Genomic DNA, 20,094 nt, shown 5'->3' on the forward strand with positions numbered 1-20,094 from the left:
AAACTTATTGTTGATATAGACTCTACAGTTCATGCAGCCTGCAGGAACCCAAAATGGGTTCCTGGGTTGCCTGGTGGCTCTGGAAAATGCCATGTAAGGTTCCCTGGAGATGGCTCACCCAGGGCACATCCATGTATCTTTGCATAAGAGAAAGATGAAGGAGCAAGAAAACCAGCAAAATGTAGTAGCTGAGTGGTGCAGCAAAATAAGCAACTTCTGCAGCAAACCAGTCAAGACCTTGTTGTGAGCACAGGAGTAGGTCCTCTGCTTTATCACCTTCCTCTGCTGCTGTGCTGCGAGCTCCTACTCCAGCAGTGCTGTGCTACGGTTCCTCTCGTGTCTCAGGGGCCTGACTGGCCACAGACCCCTCAGCAAAGGACGGGGGAGGCAGTGGCATTGCATGCAAGCCCACAGACTGAATTAATGCTTCTTGGCTTATTAGCTGACCCCACGAAGGAGCAGAAGGTCTTTTATGGCTGTACAGCTGTCGCAGCATCCATCGTGCGACCCTGCTGCTTTGGGTTCCTGCAGGCTGTGTAATTTCAGAGCTTCTTGCAATCCTCTGCACCTCAGTTTGAGCAGATCCCCCCTAGCTTGTCCTTTGCCAGAGCTCTGTGCCTTGGCTCTGTCAGCGTAGATTTACACTGTTTTGCAGATATTGCCAAGACCATTGTGCCCGTGGTCTGCTCTGCAGCCACCCTGCCACCAGCCTGTTCTGACCAGCTCGTGGCTCATCGCTGGTGGTGTAGGCACAGCCTAGAGAAGTCTCGAGAGCTGGGGGTGCCAAGGAGAACTGCAGTGTGAAGTCTAAGAGGTCCACATTAGACTGCAGGCTGTCAGGACTCTGCTTTACAAGAGGCACAGCCAAAAGCTAGCATGCTCTACATGCTTTTTCACTGTGTTGTCAGCCATACAAGACTTGTCTTTTCTTTTCCTTCTTTCTTCTTTTTTCTTAAATGGTAATTTTACTATATTGCAATACTGAGTTCCTGTCAATGACAATTTATCGGCCTCTCTCTTTCCTGGCCATTTCCTGTGTATCTGGCTTGAGATACAATAAGGAGTTTATTGAACATGTCACTCACACACAATGAAATGTCATTTTGTTGCAAAATAAAATAGAAAGTAATAAAAAATCTGCACCTAACACATTATAAGGGGGTGGGGGTTTTGGATTCTAGGTGCTGTGAATTAATAGACAAGTGTATATATCTGTCTAAGAAGAGAATTTGTAGCATAAAATGTTTTCCAGTTCATATATTGGAAATTATCTTAAGTAAATTATCCTATAAACACAATGCAAGGTTTACTTGGAGATTAGAGTTTAGGTTTATGGAAATTAGAGAATGTATTTCTAACCTTTGGGAGTGAGGTTCAGGACAATCCTTCTAGAAGGGGATCATGTAAGTTAAAAACCTGATGTCAGATGGAGGTCAACACCTTTACACATGGGGAGCTCTGCCAAAACTGGGGTGCACTATGCAGGCACAGAGCTAGGGGGTCTGAGAAGTCCCTCCCAAGTCTCTGTTCCCAATGCAGGGCAGTCCAGCGGTCTTAGCCCCAAAATTATTACAGCTCATCTGTGAATTTGCTCTTTTTCACATTCCAAAGCCAATCATGTTACTGATCGATGGGAGAAGATATGGAATTATGTGGTTGGTTAGACTTACTGTCTTTTTTTCTTTCCAAAGATCCCAAGCTGATCCTCTCTCCCTAATAATTTGTGGTATTTGGAATGGGATTTCCATCCCCAGTTTGGCAGCTCTTGTATAAAGAAGTGTAAGGTTTCTTTGTCTGCACTGGGCATCTTCGTTTCCTGGCCATTTCTGATATATTGCTCATCAGTGCAGCAGTTAAGGAGTATAATTGCAGTGTATATCATACTGTAGTAAATAGCGGTGATAATAATCAAATGATTGTTCATCACATTTAATCAACATATTCAAAGGCTGTTTGCTATCCCAGCTGCATTGTTTGCATATCCAGCTGTTGCAGGCAGCCTACTGTGTGAAGACTGCAGATACATTTTTAACTCTCTCGTTTCTGTTTCCTTAAATTCATATTTCAGTGAACAACGTTGAATTTGAAAGTAAAACAGAGGAGAAGAAAGATGTTGATGACTTGACGAAAAATGGGCCTAAACCAATTTTGCCTTACAGTTCCATGTTTATCCTAAGTCCTACAAATCCGTAAGTCCTCTGACTCTATAATACCACTTATGGGTTACAGGTACTTCACGCATGGGTATTCAAAGCAATAACATTAACTTGAGCTTCATCTCTGCCAGTCAAACACATTGGAAAATTAAATAAAAGTTAATGTAGGCTGCGGAGCAGATGCTGCCTTTCAGCTAGGCTTTCCTGGGGGAATAAAGTGCCAGGATAGGGAAAAGATGATGCTTTAAGCAGACCCTTCCTAACTGCCCTGTGGATGGTTAGGTGGGCAGTTATTTGCTCAGTCATCAATCACTAAAGGGTTGGAGTATGGACTATCGCTGGGAGAAGACATTATCAGGAGAAGCAGGTTGGGGGCTGGTTTTGATGTCAGCAAATTCTTGCAGGTTCCTCAGCTGGAATTCATGCTCTTTCCATGCTAGTACCCTTGCATCACTGAAAACTTCGAACTTCTGGGAAAACATGAATATTTTTCATTTGCCAAGGCTGAGAATACAGTTTGTGGGATCTGTTGGGATTACAGCATTTCTTCCACTTCAGCCCTCTCTGCCTCACGGGGAGCTTTGTACTCAAAGCCTGTAAATCCTGAAAATGTCACTCTGAAGGGCTGCAGGACTAGACAAGAGCAGCAGGGTTGTGGTAATTGTAGCATGAAGGCCTGTGAGTCATTTTAGGCAGTAACTTAGGGCAACGGAGGGCGTTTGAAACTTCTGCCCACCCAGAGGTCTGCTAGGAGCAGATGCGATCATTTCTCTCTGGCTCAGGTCAAGTTGCTGCAGATGCTGGATGTTGCTCTCTGAGGTTGTACTCTGCATGCTCAGACACCTAAGGCGGACTCAGGCCCTTCCTTTGGCAACTCAATTCAAGAGAAGAATGACTGCTCCTACATCTCCTGCTACTCAGGACTGTGACATCCTGGCTGCCTATGCAGTCAGTGGAACAAAATGGGCTGCTCTGTGTACTCATCTTTGACACCAGAAATGCATCTGTGGTGGAAGCTATGGTCTGGCACCCCTGGACAGTAGGCAGGCTGAATACTTTCTTTAAACACAAGTGCGAGCTGCGTAGTTCAGGCTACAGCCCTGCATGCTCCAAGATGATACAGCTCTGAGCGCAGAAGGAATTCATCAGTGGGAGAAGTTAGAGACAATGTCTCAGTGCCGGCTGTTAGAGAGGGAGAATGACCCCAAACTACTGCTAATCTAATCTCCTCTCCAAAGGAAACGAACTGAAGACTCAATACGTGCCCCTTCTGTCTCAAACCCACAAGAAAGATGCTTGTGTTTCCCCTTTGCCTTCCCCAGCTACCTGCCAGGTAGACCTCAGGATGCTTCAGGATAACTGAGCCTAGAGCCCAGAAAGTTTTCCCTTTTCAGAACACCGTGATAGCATTGTGCTATTTCAAATAAGGCAATGTGTCCTTTGAATTCATGTAAAAGGCAACTAAGGGGAGGGGAGAGCGTTAGATGAGGTGCACTCACAGTGTAATTATACTTTCTGGGGCAGATTTGAATTACGGAGCTTGGCCCCTGTCTGGTTGGATAAGGAAACACTAGTTCCCTCTCATTTGGTAGTTCAAGTCTTTTTGTCGTGGAGTGACCACCAAAAATGAGTGTTAGCTGCAAAATGCTAAAGGCGGCAGCACAGAGTGGGAAGTGAGATGGTCCCAAGCCCCAAAGGGTCCGAGCTGAGGAGTGGACTGGGCAGAGAAGCAGCAAGACTTTTTTGTTTCATACGTATGCTGTCTTTTCTCACCTCGTCCTACAGTTATGACCTTCTGAGCCTCATAGTCCGAGATTTGGTATGTTGTTTCAGCCATCTTGCGGTTTTCTCCAGCACACATGCACCCCCTTCCCCAAAAGCTGTACTAAAAGACCATTGAAAAAACAAAGCTCACTGGGAGAGAGGTTTTGTAACATCGGGCCAAGGGGAAATAACAAGATGAAGACCAAACTCTAGGAATATCAGCAACTTGTTTTCCTTCCTCTGGGCAAGATGCGGACCCAGCTGGATCCCCTCGGGTGTTTTGGCTGGTGCTAACTTCTCAAGAGAGGTCTTTCTGCTTTCTGGGGTATGAAGGTTTTCACCACATCTATGGCTAACTGTCTCCCTTCCAGGCCTTGCTGGGGATGCATGACCTGGGTGCTGCTAGTGGGCAAAACGGTTCTGAGAAGCAGAAATGAAATGAATTACTTTCCAAGTGCCACCCACCCTCTTAAAACAGACGTGCATTGAAAATGATTTCTCAAGCACCACTGACAGTTTACAAAATGCTCCCGCATCTCACTGCTGGTTCTGAATGATGAAGATCTAAAAATAGGGACTTGTTGTTTCTTTGATGAATTGAGTTTGATGCATGAATTAGTTACAAACGTTATTGAAAATGTTGCCTTTCACTTCTGTGGATTCATAGAGCACATAGATGATAATCCTCTTCTGTCAGATTGATAACCAGAGTTAAGGGATCCACAAAAGCACTTTTCTTCATGTTATTTTGTATCAAATCTGTTTCCTTGGTATTTGTAACTCTTTTTCATTCTGAATCCATTAGCAGTCCAGAGGAAATGAATATATAAGTGGATGTGAAAAATAAAGTTTAATTCTAACCGTTCAGATATTTGCTTAGAGAAAATGTGATATAGTAACTAAATTACATTCTCAGATAACAAGGTTGTGGGCAAGTTACACATATAATTTGATTTTCGGGCAGAACCTAAGTCCTTTATTCAGCTGACAAATATGGTGCAAATGTAATGTTCTCTGTGCAGTTAAGTATTTGTGAATTGTGGTCAGACAGAGTTATTAGCTGAAATTTTGAATAGTTTTGCATTGCTTAGAAATTGAAGCATTTGTCAGTTTTCTTGGACATAATTTCTGAAGAAAAAGGTTAGGTTAAAGTAATCAAATATATTACTGTAAAGTATTTGCGCAGTTTATAAAGCATAGCTTAAAGTGCAGGCAGAGGTATTTTGCAAGAGAGAGATTGCTAGAAGTAATACTTATAGATACGAAGCCAGTTTCAGCTAAGAGTCTCACAGTGCATAGCATATATCTCAATTTTAAAGGGATTAGTTGATATTAAAAGGATTTCAAAACTAGTTTTGAACTCTCAGGACTTTAGTCTGTGAGTTCAAAGTGAAAACGATTGGGGTGGTGTATAAACATGATTTGCAGAATTGAGTCCGAATGCTTGAAAGCTCTCAATGCCCTTTTGCTAGAGAGACAGATTTCATTGCTTTGGAGAGGGGGTAGAAAGCAGTGCAGAGATGTTAAATTTCTTATTTTAAATCTCACCACAGATCTGTTGCGAACTGGAGTTTAAAGCTGTTGATCCTAGGTTTTATTTTCTTACCATTATTGTATTAGGAATCCTAAAGGTGATATTCCTGACGAACGTTGTCCTTCTGCCAGTCTTTTGTACCACAGCGCTTGAGTTACAGCACCCGCAATAGCCCTCCTATGTGCTTATGTTGTTTGCAGGATTCGGCGTCTCTTCCACTACATCGTCAACCTGCGCTATTTCGAGATGGTCATCCTCATAGTTATAGCCCTCAGCAGCATTGCCCTGGCTGCAGAAGACCCTGTCCAAGCCGAGTCCCCGAGGAACGATGTGAGTACCAACCAACATGGTCAGAATAAAGTTGTTCTGCTTCTCCCAGCAGTTACGCATGTGGCACATCTGTTCCCATCTCCAAAGGATAACACGCTGCACCGGCAAGTGCAAAACTGGAGATTTCTTTAATAACATACTCAAATTAACTTGTTCCATTATCAAAACGCTCACAGTTCCTGTCCCTTTCTGCTGCTTCAACCACATCCAAGTTTGAGAACTTGGAAATCACTGGTGCGTTGGCTGGCGTGGCTTATGTGGAAGAAGTCTGCAAAGCTTACGCACCATTCAGCAACGGGAAAGGCTTCCCCAGTCACCAGCGAGGGCTGACATTGTCCTAAGATCCCCTGCTCCTGCTAGAGCAGAGCCTGAGGAAGTCAAACCAAATACGGCTTTTTGTCTTGGTGGAGCGTGGCAGCAATCTCCTAGAATGAGTAGAAAATCTATTTATCTGTGGATGTCAGACCAAACTCGGAGACTTCACAGATGGGTGCTGTTACGAGCAGAAGTAGGAGTGTGCCGCCCTTCACAGGAGAGCGTGCAGCCCAGGAGCGTTCATGAAGCAGATAGCTGGGTGTCTTTTTTCAAGCACATTCACGTGAGGACATTGGCACAGAGCTGGTTACAATTACATGGACAACTGGGAGTCTACGGAACTGAAGATTAAGTCTAGAAATTGCAAGATGCAGTTGCCTAATTTCGGACTCTTCAGTGTAGATAGTTGCAGTATGTGGTTATCATGTGACATATGTATTGACTTAATATCCATTCAGTATGTATCATCCTATGAATCTGACTGTGAATAGGTGCCTCCCATCCACAGAATTATGTTAAAACTTAGGAGATCTATAGATATTTGGATGCACTGGTATTGCATGTACTAGGATGTGTACTGAGGAGTCTGTTCATCCAGCCCTTACACAGATAAGGAACTGAAGTGCTTCAGAGCACAAGTCGGCAGAGCAGGTCAGAGCAGGAATTGCCTGGCCTGGCATCCTGCTTCTGAATCTGGTCAGTATTAGTTTTTTCCAGAGGAGGATCCACAAATCCCTGTATCAGCAATGAGCTGAAGTAGCTATGAGAAATCTTTCTTTCCCCATCCTTAATAACTGTGGAATCAGTTTTGCAAAAAGGATTTTACCACTCTCTTACTCTCCCAAGGTATTAACAATACTATCATCAGCTACAGTGGAAGAGAAACCCAGGCTGCTAGACAGATGCTGGCAAATAAGCTCTTCAGGAAAGGATATTCAAGTATTTTGATTCGAAATATCCATTTTGCCTTATTAAAACTGCCATACATGCAGGTGCACTGAAGCGACCCATGGGCATGCATACTGCAGTCTGTCAAGGATGTTGCTGTTTAAATCAGGTGATTTGAGTTTGTGCCTAAACTATTTGAAAGTCTCCCATCAGATATCTACCCATTGCAGCAAATAGACTATTGCTAGAATAGACTTTTTACTCTTCGCTCATGTGCAGATTGTTTCAGTGTGTAGTCCCTCCTAATACGCATTTCTCTTTCTCATTTAGGCTCTGAAATACTTGGATTATATATTTACGGGCGTCTTTACCTTTGAGATGGTCATCAAGGTAAGAATTCTTCCCAGCAGAAAGGTTCGCCTCCCCTTTCAGATTTACATTCACCTACTTCTGGGAAGCTGGAGAAAGAGTGTGGAGCACAACAGAGTTCCCTGGGGCACCTGGAGAGGTGGTGGTGATAGAAAGCTTTAACTCAGGAACAGCACTCAGAAGTAGGCAGTGCACAACAGATGCCTTTCTGTAGCAGCTCTCCTGGTTTCTTTAATCTCACATTTTATGGAGGAAAACAAGGATATCTTTAGTAGCTGTGGTTGTGCAAGAGGATAAGAAACGTGAGTGCCTGATGCAGGAATGTCTGTGCGTGGCTAAGGACGCAGGAGCTGATAGACCTTACTGAGACATGTCTGATTCTTCCCTTTTCCTTTGATGCTGATCAGGAATATTAATAGCAACTGACTCTTGGTCTGTCATGTTTCAAAAAGTTAAGGATCTATCTTTTTACTTTACTCTGTAGGGTGATAGGTTTTGCTAAGACTGTAGGGCAGTAACCTTCCAGAAAGCACAATTCTAATAAAGTCAGGATTTATTCTTGGGGTAATGTTGGAGTTAGTTTTTACTGTCAGAGCAAGATGCGAAAGAGATGCAGAATAAAAACCGTATTTTCCCTTGCTTATTCAGTAGAAGGATTTGAAGCTATGTGAGGAAAGCAACCTTATGTGGGCAGTTGTAGAGCTCTCATAAAAACAGATAAAATGTCTAGCATGCGCTTTGAGACTCAGTTGTAGAAGATCTTTAGCAGCATTGTAAGGAGAGAGTCTCATACAGAAGCAAGCCAGGCTGCTACGCTGAGCAGCATCTTTCAGCAAGTGCTCCGGAGCAGGTGTATTTCTTTGACTGTTGGTTGCATTTGGCTGTCGGTCTTCCTATCCTCTCTTTGTGTTTTATCGTGTAATACCCTATGCCAGTTGTTAATTCCTACTGGTAGGATTAGGGTAGAATAAAATTAAACTATTTGGATGTTTCACATGCAGACTGCTGTTCCCATAAATTAATGCGTGTCTGTGCAAAGCATCCTATGTAGCAGTTAGTACTCTTGTCTCTCCTGCTTTTGGTTACGGTTCATTGACTTCAACTTCAATTTTGACAGAGATCTCTGTGCCTATTACAGTTGAGAGCTTGACTAAGTATCTAGATATTGCCTTGCTGCTGCAAAGCCCTGAAGAAGAGTTTGTGAAGCATTATTTGATCAAGGACATTCTTCTGTACCTCGGTAGTGTTGATTTGGTACTTGTTTTATTAAAACTCTTTCTTTTCATGTGTTTCCTGTGAAGATGATTGACTTGGGGCTGTTACTCCACCCTGGCTCCTACTTCCGTGACCTGTGGAATATCCTGGACTTCATTGTGGTCAGTGGGGCCTTGGTGGCATTTGCCTTCTCGTAAGTACATTTTCCTTAACAGCCCAATTTCTAGGAAATAAGTTGCAGAGGAGGCAGGACCCTGGCACAGAGCTAGTTGAAGCGTAGTGTTCGTGGCTTCATTTCTCGGCAAAATGTGCAGTTTCTGCCCTCTTATCATCTCGTAGCTGGGGGGAAGAAAAAAAAAATCCCTAGATTTGTGCTGTAGAATCTCTTGAAAATTCTCCCAGCTTTAGGGTGGGTCCATTCACTGTTCATTCAAACATTAAGCCAAGATTTTTGTGACGGTTTGGCCAACTTCTTTTCAAGAACACGTTGTAACAGTTTGTGGCAGTCCAGTGTCTTCAGGCAATTGCTTTAAAAATTGTTCTTACTATGAAAAAATAGTTAATGAAATCAGCTGACAGCTCAGTGAACTCTTTACAAAACATTATTTCTAGAGTCATGGATATTTCTGGTTCATATACCTTTAATACTTCTCTCTCCTCCTCCTCTCTCACTCAGGGTACTTGCATTTCCAGAAAGTTTCACTTCTAAGGCTAATTGTTCCCTCCCTCAATCACAGCTCTCTATTTATGACATTAAATAATGTTCCATGTGTTTCTTTAATGTCATGGAGGATTCTGAGCAACGGACACAGAGGAATGGCTTTTTAAAAATGAAGATTAGCCTTTCGTTTGAGTATTTTTCTCAGAAGAGACCAGAGGAAGAGCAATGCAGGTTCTTCAGAACTTGGGGAGCTCAGAGTTGGATGATGGAAAGAAAATTTCCACGTATAGTTCTGGGCCAGGGAATAATTGTATTGCAAATATTTTCCTGAGAAATTCTAGGAGATGACCTGGAAACAGGCTACAGGACTTGGCCAGTTTAATCTTCTGCTAAATTAGCCTTGAGTAATTTCAGTGAACATTTAGAAGCCCATGCCCAAACTCTACTTACCTGTTTGTTGACATGACGATTAGAGAAAGCAAAGAAATTAGCAGTGTTTTACTTGCTAATGAGAAAAAGCACTCACCTTTGTCAAGGAACTGCGGAAGCATGTCTTGTATATTTTAGACTGACGGTAATTTTTAGGCAGACAGCCATATCCATTGCTCCTCTTATGTGCTCTGCTGATGAAAAATACTGCCACATCCCTTGCAGCACAAGAAGTTACTGGGACCTTTCAGGTAGGGTTGGCCTGGAATATTTCTCTGGAGTTTTTAATTTTCTGAGGTGTCAAAATTCCTTTCACATGAAGGCTGTGAGATTTGTATTTTAGAGCTTCTATTCTTCATAGCAAATGCTGGATAAAAAAAAAAGTCTAAGTTAATTTGACCAAGGAGTGGATGGACAGAAGGAGATGGGATTGACATTGTTGGTATGATTTTTGAGCCACTTGAGGAGTGACACTTGGGGATATTGGGGTCTGGGCTTTCTGTGCCCGATCCTACACCAAAGAATTGTTTAGATCTTGAAGCAAGTCATATCCAATACAAGTTTCTCAAAGGGACGCTGTGTCCTCTCTTGAAAGACTTTGCCCCTATTCATCAGAAATTTGTTTTTCAGAGGAGCTGAGTGCTCTGTTGTAAGCAAGGTTGTCTTGAGATGGAATTGCTGGGCTGGGCTGGCGAATGTCTTGCTTACCTAAAATTTGACATCCAAAACCAGGCTGCTTTTTAAGCTTGACTAGACATGTGTGCGGCTTAGTTTCCCTGCACATGAAATATATTAGCGTAACATCTTTCAGAACTGGATGTGGTAAGACTGAGTTAAGCAAAAACTTACTAAAAAAAAAAAGTTTAGCAAGTTAACAGAGTTCCTCTGAATTGAAGAGAGGTATAAAAGTAAATTAATATTAGTCACAAGTATTAGTTTGCAAAACAGTATTACCCAAGTCTGTGGTTCACTGAGAACTTCCCTTTTCCATTAAGAATTCAGACTCTCAAGGCAGATACGGAGAAGGGGCATTTTGTGAGCCCTTCAGAGCAACTCAGTGTGCTGTGAGAACAAACACCAGGGTTTGCCTTTAAAACATCTTCTCTTTGAACAAGATTTCCTTTTGGACAAGCTATGGATTAAAATGAATAATTTTTAATCTTTCTGAGTCTTTTTGTGCTCAGGTTTTCTATTGCTCGCATTGGGCCATGAATATCTAACAGCACCTCATCAGCCTCTAAATAAATTACTTGTATGTCCCCTGACAGTGCTTCATAATAGCGTGCCCCAAGCTGCTTCTATTTTACATGCTCTTTGAGAAAGTATTGAGCAGGGATTTACAGAAAGCGAATGCATAAAACCTGCCTGCCTATTTACTGTCTCCCAGAATAAAGTGAGTCAAACCTATTTCTGAGACATGGAAAAATTTGAATTTCCTCTGTGATTTTTATTATGATTGTAACCGCTGCTACATGTCCATGTTTCAGCAGGGCAGTGAGTGTTGACGTCCAATTCAGAGAATACTTGCAGTATCTCCGGTCTAATCTGAGAGCAGGAAATCCAGTCATTCGTAGGAGATGACTTATTCTCTGTTCCCACTAGTCCGGTTATGAATACTAACAAGTCTCAGACTGCTCAGATGAAAATTGGGTAGATAGTCACGTCCTTAGCTCAACTGCGTTGTTTGGTTAAACCAGACAGACGCACCAAGCCTGCTGAATTTTGATAATCCTGAAAACAAGCTTTTGGAGAATAAACTGGGTAATCTTTGTTGTTTTGTTAGTGGGCTTGTTCTAGCAAACACTGCAGTCCTGTCACTCATCATCAGTGTCACTGTAAAAATGTCTTTAATGTGGCTGTTACCGGTCTCTGCAAGAATAGACGATTGCCACTCAGTGGGTGTGATTTAATTCATGCATGTTCTTGACCTCACTGGTGTCCAGTGAAGGTGATATGAATCAACTTCTTGCTGAATAGACATGTCACTGAAAACCTAGGAAAAACAGCTCCCTGAAACGCTTCCATCTGGAATATTACAACAGCCTATGTTTGTTTAGGCATGCGAGGCGGTATCAGTCATTGCTGCAAGGTTCATAAAATCCATTTCAGCGTCTCAAACCAGCTATCAGTCTACTTTCTGCCTGTAGCTCTTTAGAAGCTATTCTGTGCTTGACTGTAGTTCAAAAAAAAAAAAAAAAATTAAAACAAGGCTCCCAGTGAGATGCTAGAAACATTAATAATACAGATGATGATGATGATAATAAAATAATGTCTTCCATTTAGCAATGTGTTTCAAAGAGAAATTCCTTTCTTTTTCTAGAGATAAACATGCCACAAACATACAGACATGTTTTAGTCTTTAGGGAAATAGAAGTAGAGGGGCTTAAAGCAAGCTCGCAAATTTGTCATAAAAATTTATGAGCCGCAGGTGTAAAATGTACTTGTTCAATAGAAATAGCTGATGAGTAGCAGCGAAGAGATTGCATTTTTACATTTTCAACAACAGAAAGGTGGCAGAGATGCACAGAATTTCACACTGCTCTTTGAAAAAGCAAACAGCACTTGCCAGACACCCAAGGTTATTAGCTCCCAAAGTGTCGGGAGGATGAAGGTGTATTTGCCCTGTCTGCTTGTCGGTGGAAGGGCTGATGCACCCTGGGGGGATGTGTGGGTATGTGCTGTATAGCCAATCTCTTGCTTCCTTGCTTGTTTATTTTTATGAACATTGAGTTGGTGGGTGTGGGACAGGGGATGGGCTTATCTGCCAGCACATCTCTGTATGTGCATGGGGTGCACTGTATAGCCTTATGTTTCTGTTTGTCATTGACTCTGCTCTTTCTCTGTCTTCTTCTTGCTGGAATCTCTCTCTAGGAGTTTCATGGGGTAATATGTTATTCCTGTCTCTTGCTGCACTGTTATGCCTGTCAAATGTGTGTGCACACACTTGCCACTGTGGAAACGAACCATGTTCCACCCATTGCATCGACTCCTTTATCCCTTTATTACTCATTATTCAGTGAAATGTATTTTCCGTCAACAATCCTCATTCATCCTAATTTTCTTTAAGCAGAGGATAGAAGCAGACTAGAAAGCCAAGTAGACCAGAGAGTCAGAAACCACGATAAGCAGACATCTTTGTACCAAAGGGATTTGAGGGGATGACTTAGTGGGTACGTCGTTAATGTGTGAGTTGCAATTCATGAAAATCTTACTAACTAGGTTTAAAGAAGCAGCTTTATTCTCATTCAGAGGACTGCACCTCTAAACTGCATTAGCAGTGCTGGCAGCTTCAGGACTCATTTTGTGCAGTCTGGGCAATGCGACCCAGCTGGAATTTAGGCTGTCAACCTCTGACATTGGTGAGAAGTCTTTGACATGAAACCAGCGTTTTGAGAGCTTTTTCAGAGGTTGGCAGCAGCCATTTGTAAAGGAGGAGGTAGCAAAAGTTGCATTTAACCATCTGCAAGGAGGTGGCAGTTTTGTCGTTGGTGCGGTACAGCGCAGCTTTGCTTTGGGGATGGCAGGGGAGGCAGAGCTGCATCATCTCACGCCACGCTTCTGAGCTGGGCAGGAGCTCGGGTGGGCTCCTCTGCAGCAGATAACCCAGAGAAGCAATGAAAAGGATGCAAAGAAAGGTCTTTGATGTTGTCCAGGAAATCGGGTACTTGTTTCTTTCTTCTCTCTAGGAAACCAGATCGTTTAGACCCTGGAAGAGGGTGGCTTTGTGCTCGGGCAGAGTTGCGTGACCTCATTTACTCTTCGGTGGAGGAATTCACTCTGTGCCTTGGGGATTTTAGGCAATTGTGGAAGGTGGTGACTCCACCCTACTCTGAATATTTGATGACATGACTCTAAGAGGTCCATGTTACCTGAAATCACAGCTGCTGGCAGGAGCAACAGAAACAAGAAGCTTCCATTTTAAAGAACTATTAATTTTTTAAGGGATCTTTTATTTATTAAAGGAAAAAAGGCCATGCGAAGCTCTTTTAAAATATTTCTAATGTTTTAAATAAATGAGCAGCAAACTGCCCCCCAAAAAAACAGAACTGGTCTAATGCAACCAGAATTGACCTAATGCAATTTTTTTCTTCATGGTGTTCTTCTTTTTTTTTAAGTCGTTGGGCTTCTGTTCACTGTCTGTCTTTATCCTGCTTGCTCTTCTGTAGCTCTTCTGAATTTTGTAGTTGTTATTCTGCAGTCACCTAAGATCTTGTTATTCCATAGCAATTTATTTTTGTTGTGAGAAATATTCTGGTCAAATGTGTGCTTGTATACACCTTTTGACTGAATCCTAGTTCCATATGGACCTTTTATTTTGTGGGACATCTGGCTTTGTATTATTTGTATTGTATTGTAAAAAACAATATTGGCAGAGGGGGTTCTAAAAAACACCTAAAACAACCTTTAAGGTTTTATTTGACAGGCTGAAATAGTTGCAGAAGATCCATTTAATTAAAATGCAGTTTGCATCGCTCTAGTTTGGAATACCAGTCTGTTGAAAAAGCTTTCTCCTATAGCAGGAATCTTGCTGTGACAAGAAATAAGTATGATTTTTCAGGATTCTCTATATGACTTACATCATAAATCCCATTAACAATTAATCGTCTCACGCTCTTTATTTGCTTAGGTGCCTGAAAGTAAAAAAAAGTAAATCAACCCTTCTTAGTGTCCTTCGTTCAGGCAGAAGGAATTTTGTAGGACTGGAGCTGTCTGCCCTTCGTCTCCAAGCTCTCAGTGCAGTCATCCGCACGCTTCCCCGTGCGAGGGAAAACCAGCTTCTTCTCTCATAGACCCGGGAGGACGCATTTGCTCTGCCCCACCTATTCACTAGTCCCCAGTAGGTCTGTTAAACCTTCTAGAAATATTAAGTCCACAGAGGTTATTGCTTCAGGCTTGGAGCCAGCCCTGTGAGCCCTGAGCTAGCTCCTTCAGAGCCAAGAAGCGACTCTGTTCCCGTCTTGAACTTCCCTTCCAGGAGGCCTTATTAGTACAGTTGTTATTTACTGCAAACGCATGGCAGTGTAGTAAATAGGTGTTTAGGTCTCCTGGAATCAGGAACACTGGAAGACACCATGCAGAAATATTCTGTGGTTCTGCTTGAACCCAGGCGAGGACTGTTGAGGTTTATTAGTTCAGTTGCTACCTGCCAGTGGCCGTGCTGCTAAACTGGGCTCTGTGTGTTAATCTGCAAACCAGAAACGGATCAGACAAAGCTACCTGGGGAGTAGGTGAGCTCCAGTTTGGCTGGCTCAGCTGGAGGCTATGGTGACATGGAGATGGCTGCAGTGACTGTGGCAGGGTCATTGCTTGCTGGAAGTTGGTGATCTGACAGCAAGTATGCAAAGCCAAACATGGGCCAGATCTTCAGTTATGCTAAGACCTGAAGAGAAAGCCAGTAAAAGCTATGCTGGCAGTGTCTGCTTCATCCCAACCAGATTAAAGGGTCTCTAATGAGAATCAAAAATTATGTCTTTTAAATATGTAACAGTTATTTTGTGTCATTAAATCAGTCCTGTAACTCTGTGAGTATTAGCTCAATCACCTGGATTTACAGCCGCGCCAGCAGTCAGGATCCATCTGCGGCTGATTAAAATGGTGCTAAAGCAGCCCTGAAAGACAAGATAGAGGGAGGATAGGTAAATCTCCATCCTATTCCCCCTCTCCTCCACTTCTATCAAATCGTGTGCAAAGGCAACTTGTGTTCAACGTGTAAGTCATTGGGATATGACCCACGGCCCTCCAAAAACTCTTTGTGTGTCACTGCTTATTGCATTTCAGGACAACTGCAGTGACTGGTAACTGGAGAAAGAGACCGGAGATGAGACAGTTTCTGAGTGTGTTTCTAGGTTGCAGATTCCAGTCCAGTGTTAGTATTGAGTAGTACAGTATTAGTACCGAGTTATCAGTCTTCTAGAAGTGGCTAGATTGCAAAAAGACACCTTCCAGGGCTGAGCAAGGTCAGCCAGCCACAAAACTGGGTGGTTTCCTCTGCTCTCGGTGCTTATCCCTTAGCACAGTGCCTAGGGCTGGCTGCTAGCAGGGGGGAAGCTTTGGAGTCCACTCCCTGCACATACCTCGTGTGGGTCTCTCGGGTTCCTTGTATTTGTATTGCTTTCCTGTTGGAGAAGAGACATGTTTAGCAAACTGGAAGAGCATAGAATAGGCATATCAGCATCTGTTCAACATGTTACTCATTCACACCTGTGTTACTTCAATACAGTCTCAGACCTAAACCTACGGTCATGAATAAAACTCTGTTAAAGATTTTCATCCCATTTTTCACTTCATATGAAATGAAGGGGAATGTCATTGTTTTGCTGTTGGGTTGGAAGAAGATGTAACTGTGTCTTTTTTATTTATTTTGGAAGTGTGTGAGGAAAGGAACTCTGTCCTTCCCCTAAAAACCTCTTAATGGTAACAAGAGGAACGGTTTCAAGCCTTGCACTCAGTTTTAACAAAAACTAAAAATAAAATGTGACTTATAGCACCTGCATGCATAAGTGGGAAGTTGCCCTAGCACTGTTCCAGGCATGTAATATGCCATCATATTACATGTTTCCGCATGGGTTTGGTAGCATGTCTTCCAAGAGAGACTCGAGGATGAGGGTACAGGCATGGAGCGGCTCTGGTCCCCAGGAGAGCTCTGTCCCTCACCATGAAGGCTCCAGTTCCCTCTGGTCACTGTCTGCTTGTCTAGATGCAACGTCCCTGCCAGAGAAGTGCAAGAAGCACACAGAGGAACGTGCTCCTGTCTCACCCAGGTGCCAAGTGTGACTTTCTCACTTCTCCTGCCTGGGGCTGGGATGAATGTACTGAGCCTCCTCTCCTGGTGGCTGCAGCCGAGGTGGGCTGCTGCCCCGGCTTTGACCATTGCCTGGGTGGGGAGTTAGGGCAGGAAGGTCACCAGTTCCTGGGTGATGCTCGGTGAGTAGCTGGGAAGTGAGCGAAGGCTGGAGGACACGTGTGGCTGAACGCTGCAAGAACCATGTCCTGCCAACACCCTTCCTCCTGTGCGGTGATTAACACGTCTCAAGTGGGCATTCCTCTGCAGTCCTCACTAGTACAGTCTGCACCCACGGTGAGGACGGCACCCAAAACCTGTAAGAAAAACAACCCAAAACAATTCTTTAACCAAAACCACACTGGGTACCTGTAGAGATTCTAGTTAGTGACCTGAGGACCAAACTATTCCCTCTGTTGTTCTTGTGCCTTTTATCCCTTGCAGAGGAACCAAAGGCAAGGACATCAACACAATCAAGTCGCTGCGAGTTCTGCGGGTCCTAAGACCTCTGAAGACCATTAAACGGCTGCCAAAACTAAAGGTTAGAGAATAACCACAAATATTTCCTTCTCTGGAGGTTTGCGACTGATCTTAACTTAATCCAAGTTATTTCTGATCCTTTTATTTTGTTGCAATTAATCTCTCTTTGCCAGATTTATAAAAATAGCTGTGCAGATGTTCGGCAAATGTCAAACACTTGTTTCTTTTGCAAACATTGTATGCAATATTATGAACTATTGTGAATCCACATTAAAATCAAACTTCTAAAAAAGGAAAAGAAAAAAATGCAAATAAATTAAATTACAGTTCGTAAGTGTGATGCTTTTCGAAATGATACAGGAGAAAATAGGTTTTGGAGTGTTTGACTTTCCCTAGAGAACTTAACATGAATATTGCAAGATTTTCCACAGTCTGTCTAAAGAGAAATGTCATTTCTGTTTGAGGACGTTTAATCTGTTCATCTTTTCTATTAAAGAATATATAGTGCAGGGTTTTATGGCAGTACCCTTTCATCTCTAGAATGCTAAGTTACCAAGTAAAATAAACTTAATGGCCTGTGGTTACCGATTCAACAACATTTCATCAACGCTTTGACATACAGCCAGCCCCTGGAAGCAGAGAATGGAAGGAGTTACAAAATTTAATAATTTCTGAGTTTTGGGAACTCTTGAATACCTATTGTAGAATGTCTTCATGTGGCATCACTGTTTGCAGGCTCTTTTCTGTGAGAGGTGGGGAAAAAGCGATGGGTGCTTTTGCAGTGGTGAAACTATGTTTGACAACTCCTGTTTTCATAGTGGCATGTAAAAATCAGGGTCAGCTGTTATATAGATTTGCTTTTGTCCTTACCCAAAATTCATGCCTAAATAATTTTGATTTTATGCATTTTTATGCATACTAAATTTACCTCAAAAGATAAGGAAGAGTAATGTTGAACAATGCAGAAAATGGTCTTTATTTATTTAGAAATTTGAAACGTACAGCTCTTAGGTCATAAAACAGTCAACAGTAGCTCAGTCCTACAGCGGGACGCCAACGCTTGCTTTTTATTGAATGTCTTCCTTATTTTCAAGCAATTTTACAGAGTAATTTTACTGCTTCTAAAGAAGTATTCAGAAATCTTTATGTGAAGCAGAAGTCATATTCATATGGTTTTTCTTCAAAATTCTTTCAATTTTTTTTTTTTCTGGATGTGGTCTTGTATGCAACAATCAGCAAAATTAATGGGGTGATTAGAGATATTTCCAGTGTTTTAATTCAGGATTTCTGGGTTGAATCAGGAGTGTAATTTTGTGAATTATTCAATTCCATTCAGAGAAACAGGAACAGAATTGTACAAACCCCACGCTTGGGCAGTAAGACTGCTCAATTTCTATTATTATGACAAACTTCTCAGACTAAAATTAAACTGAAAATTACTTGTGACAATGAATCAGTGACTAATAACCAAATAATAAATGTATTTGAGAAGTTCTTTGCAGAGAGTTCAGAAGCGGCATATGCTGACTAGATTAGTCACACTTAATTTTGATAGACAGTTCATTAGAAAAATACTATTCGAAGCATTTGGTTGTTTTGTAGCTGGTATATTTTCCTTATTATTCAAACAGTTCAAATAATGGTCAACGAGTAACATATTTGGTGAGTTTTTACCTATCCACTGGGAACAAGTTAAACACAAGTACATTTTTCATTTCATAAATGGCCACAGAAATATTTCCTTAGGACTGATATTTATCCTGACGAGCTGTGAATGTCTTTATAAATTTTACGAGCAGCACCAGAAAATTCAGTGGTGCAGCCAAACTTGCCAAGAAAGGAGGAGATGCGGGAAACTGGCGTTATTTCTCACAGCTGGGGCATGACTCTTGGTCAAACACTTGGTGTGCAAGTCCATGAAACCATCCATGGGTTGTAGGTTGGGTAATTATGCCCAAGTGTAGTTAGATGCCAGATGCCAAGATGTTAGATGCACTTTTCTTTCCTTTCAACCCCTTAACCTTGTTCTCCTCCGTCCCCAGGCTGTCTTTGACTGCGTGGTGAATTCCCTGAAGAACGTCCTCAATATCCTCATAGTTTACATGCTCTTCATGTTCATTTTTGCCGTCATTGCTGTGCAGCTCTTCAAAGGCAGATTCTTCTACTGCACCGATGAGTCGAAGGAGCTGGAGAAGGACTGCAGGTACAGCCAGGGGCAGGGGCTGTGTGGGGGGAGCCCAAATTCCCTCTGGCAGCAGCAGCTCCCTTCACTGTTCCAAAGCTGCATCAGTCGGGTATCTGCTGAGCTCTATGAGTCTCCTGTAAGTAAGAGCAATGCTTCCACACAGTTACCCTAGAGGTGAATTTTCCCTTTTGTTGTTTTAATAGCTGCATCGTTCTTGGCTCTGATCTAACAAATGCTTACCCAAACGCTTAATGATACAGGGGAGCAGGCTCCTTTTCCCGGGGAGGGCTAGGTGTGATTTTAAGGTAAAGGGTGTTTGAAGGGAAGGTGTGACTCCTTTTTCTACCTGCTGCCTTGATTCTTAGGGCTCGTATGAATTAGAAAAACATAATGAATAAATAATCAGAAGCGAGTCACTAGGAAGTTAAAGAGCTCCTAATTAGCTAGAAAAGGGGTCAGTATTTGAATATCTTAAAAGCCCTGTCATGCTTTGTCCTTTGCAGCCGACTGTCAAGGTGCTTTACTCACCACAGTGTGCGTCTTCCTCACTTGCTTTTTTTCTTGGCACCCAAACCGCATGCTCAGCACTGTCCAGGTCTGCCCGCGTTACCCCTCTCCTGCCGTCTTGCAAATACAGCGCACGTCCCCGGTGGGATCATGTGCACGCAGCAGCCACGGAGGCTGTCACTGCAGTTCTTCCTTGCAATAAAGCAGATATATTACAGAAAGAAATGTGAAAATATAGAAAAATGTAGGTTGGAGGGGAACTCTCCAGATGCCAGGTCCTTTGGCCTTTCAAAGCAGGACCCAGTTAGAAGTTAGATCCAACTCTGAAGTAGGAGTCAGAGACTTTTCCCCATCAAGCAGCAGAGTTTTCTGTGGGGTCAGACAATTTGGGGGCCAGCATGCTGTTAATTGCCGGCTTTGCCTAACGGATGAATGTCCTGATCACAATTTCTTTCATTTCTAGACCTCAGATCCAGTTCC

The 20,094-nt window shown here is 42.6% G+C and overlaps 1 protein-coding gene across 1 annotated transcript in view; it reads left to right on the forward strand.

Annotated features, from left to right (window-relative positions):
• CACNA1B (calcium voltage-gated channel subunit alpha1 B) overlaps positions 1-20,094 on the forward strand; it is a 302,202-nt gene that overhangs the window by 224,558 nt on the left and 57,550 nt on the right. The window contains exons 23-29 of the mRNA XM_059828688.1: positions 2,069-2,189; positions 5,655-5,784; positions 7,318-7,377; positions 8,658-8,764; positions 12,533-12,544; positions 16,887-16,983; positions 18,965-19,125. Of these exons, the coding sequence (XP_059684671.1) occupies positions 2,069-2,189; positions 5,655-5,784; positions 7,318-7,377; positions 8,658-8,764; positions 12,533-12,544; positions 16,887-16,983; positions 18,965-19,125 (688 nt within the window). The remainder of the gene's footprint in view (positions 1-2,068; positions 2,190-5,654; positions 5,785-7,317; positions 7,378-8,657; positions 8,765-12,532; positions 12,545-16,886; positions 16,984-18,964; positions 19,126-20,094) is intronic.

This window comes from Gavia stellata, chromosome 24, assembly GCF_030936135.1.
Source record: "Gavia stellata isolate bGavSte3 chromosome 24, bGavSte3.hap2, whole genome shotgun sequence".
Taxonomy (NCBI): Eukaryota; Metazoa; Chordata; class Aves; order Gaviiformes; family Gaviidae; genus Gavia; species Gavia stellata.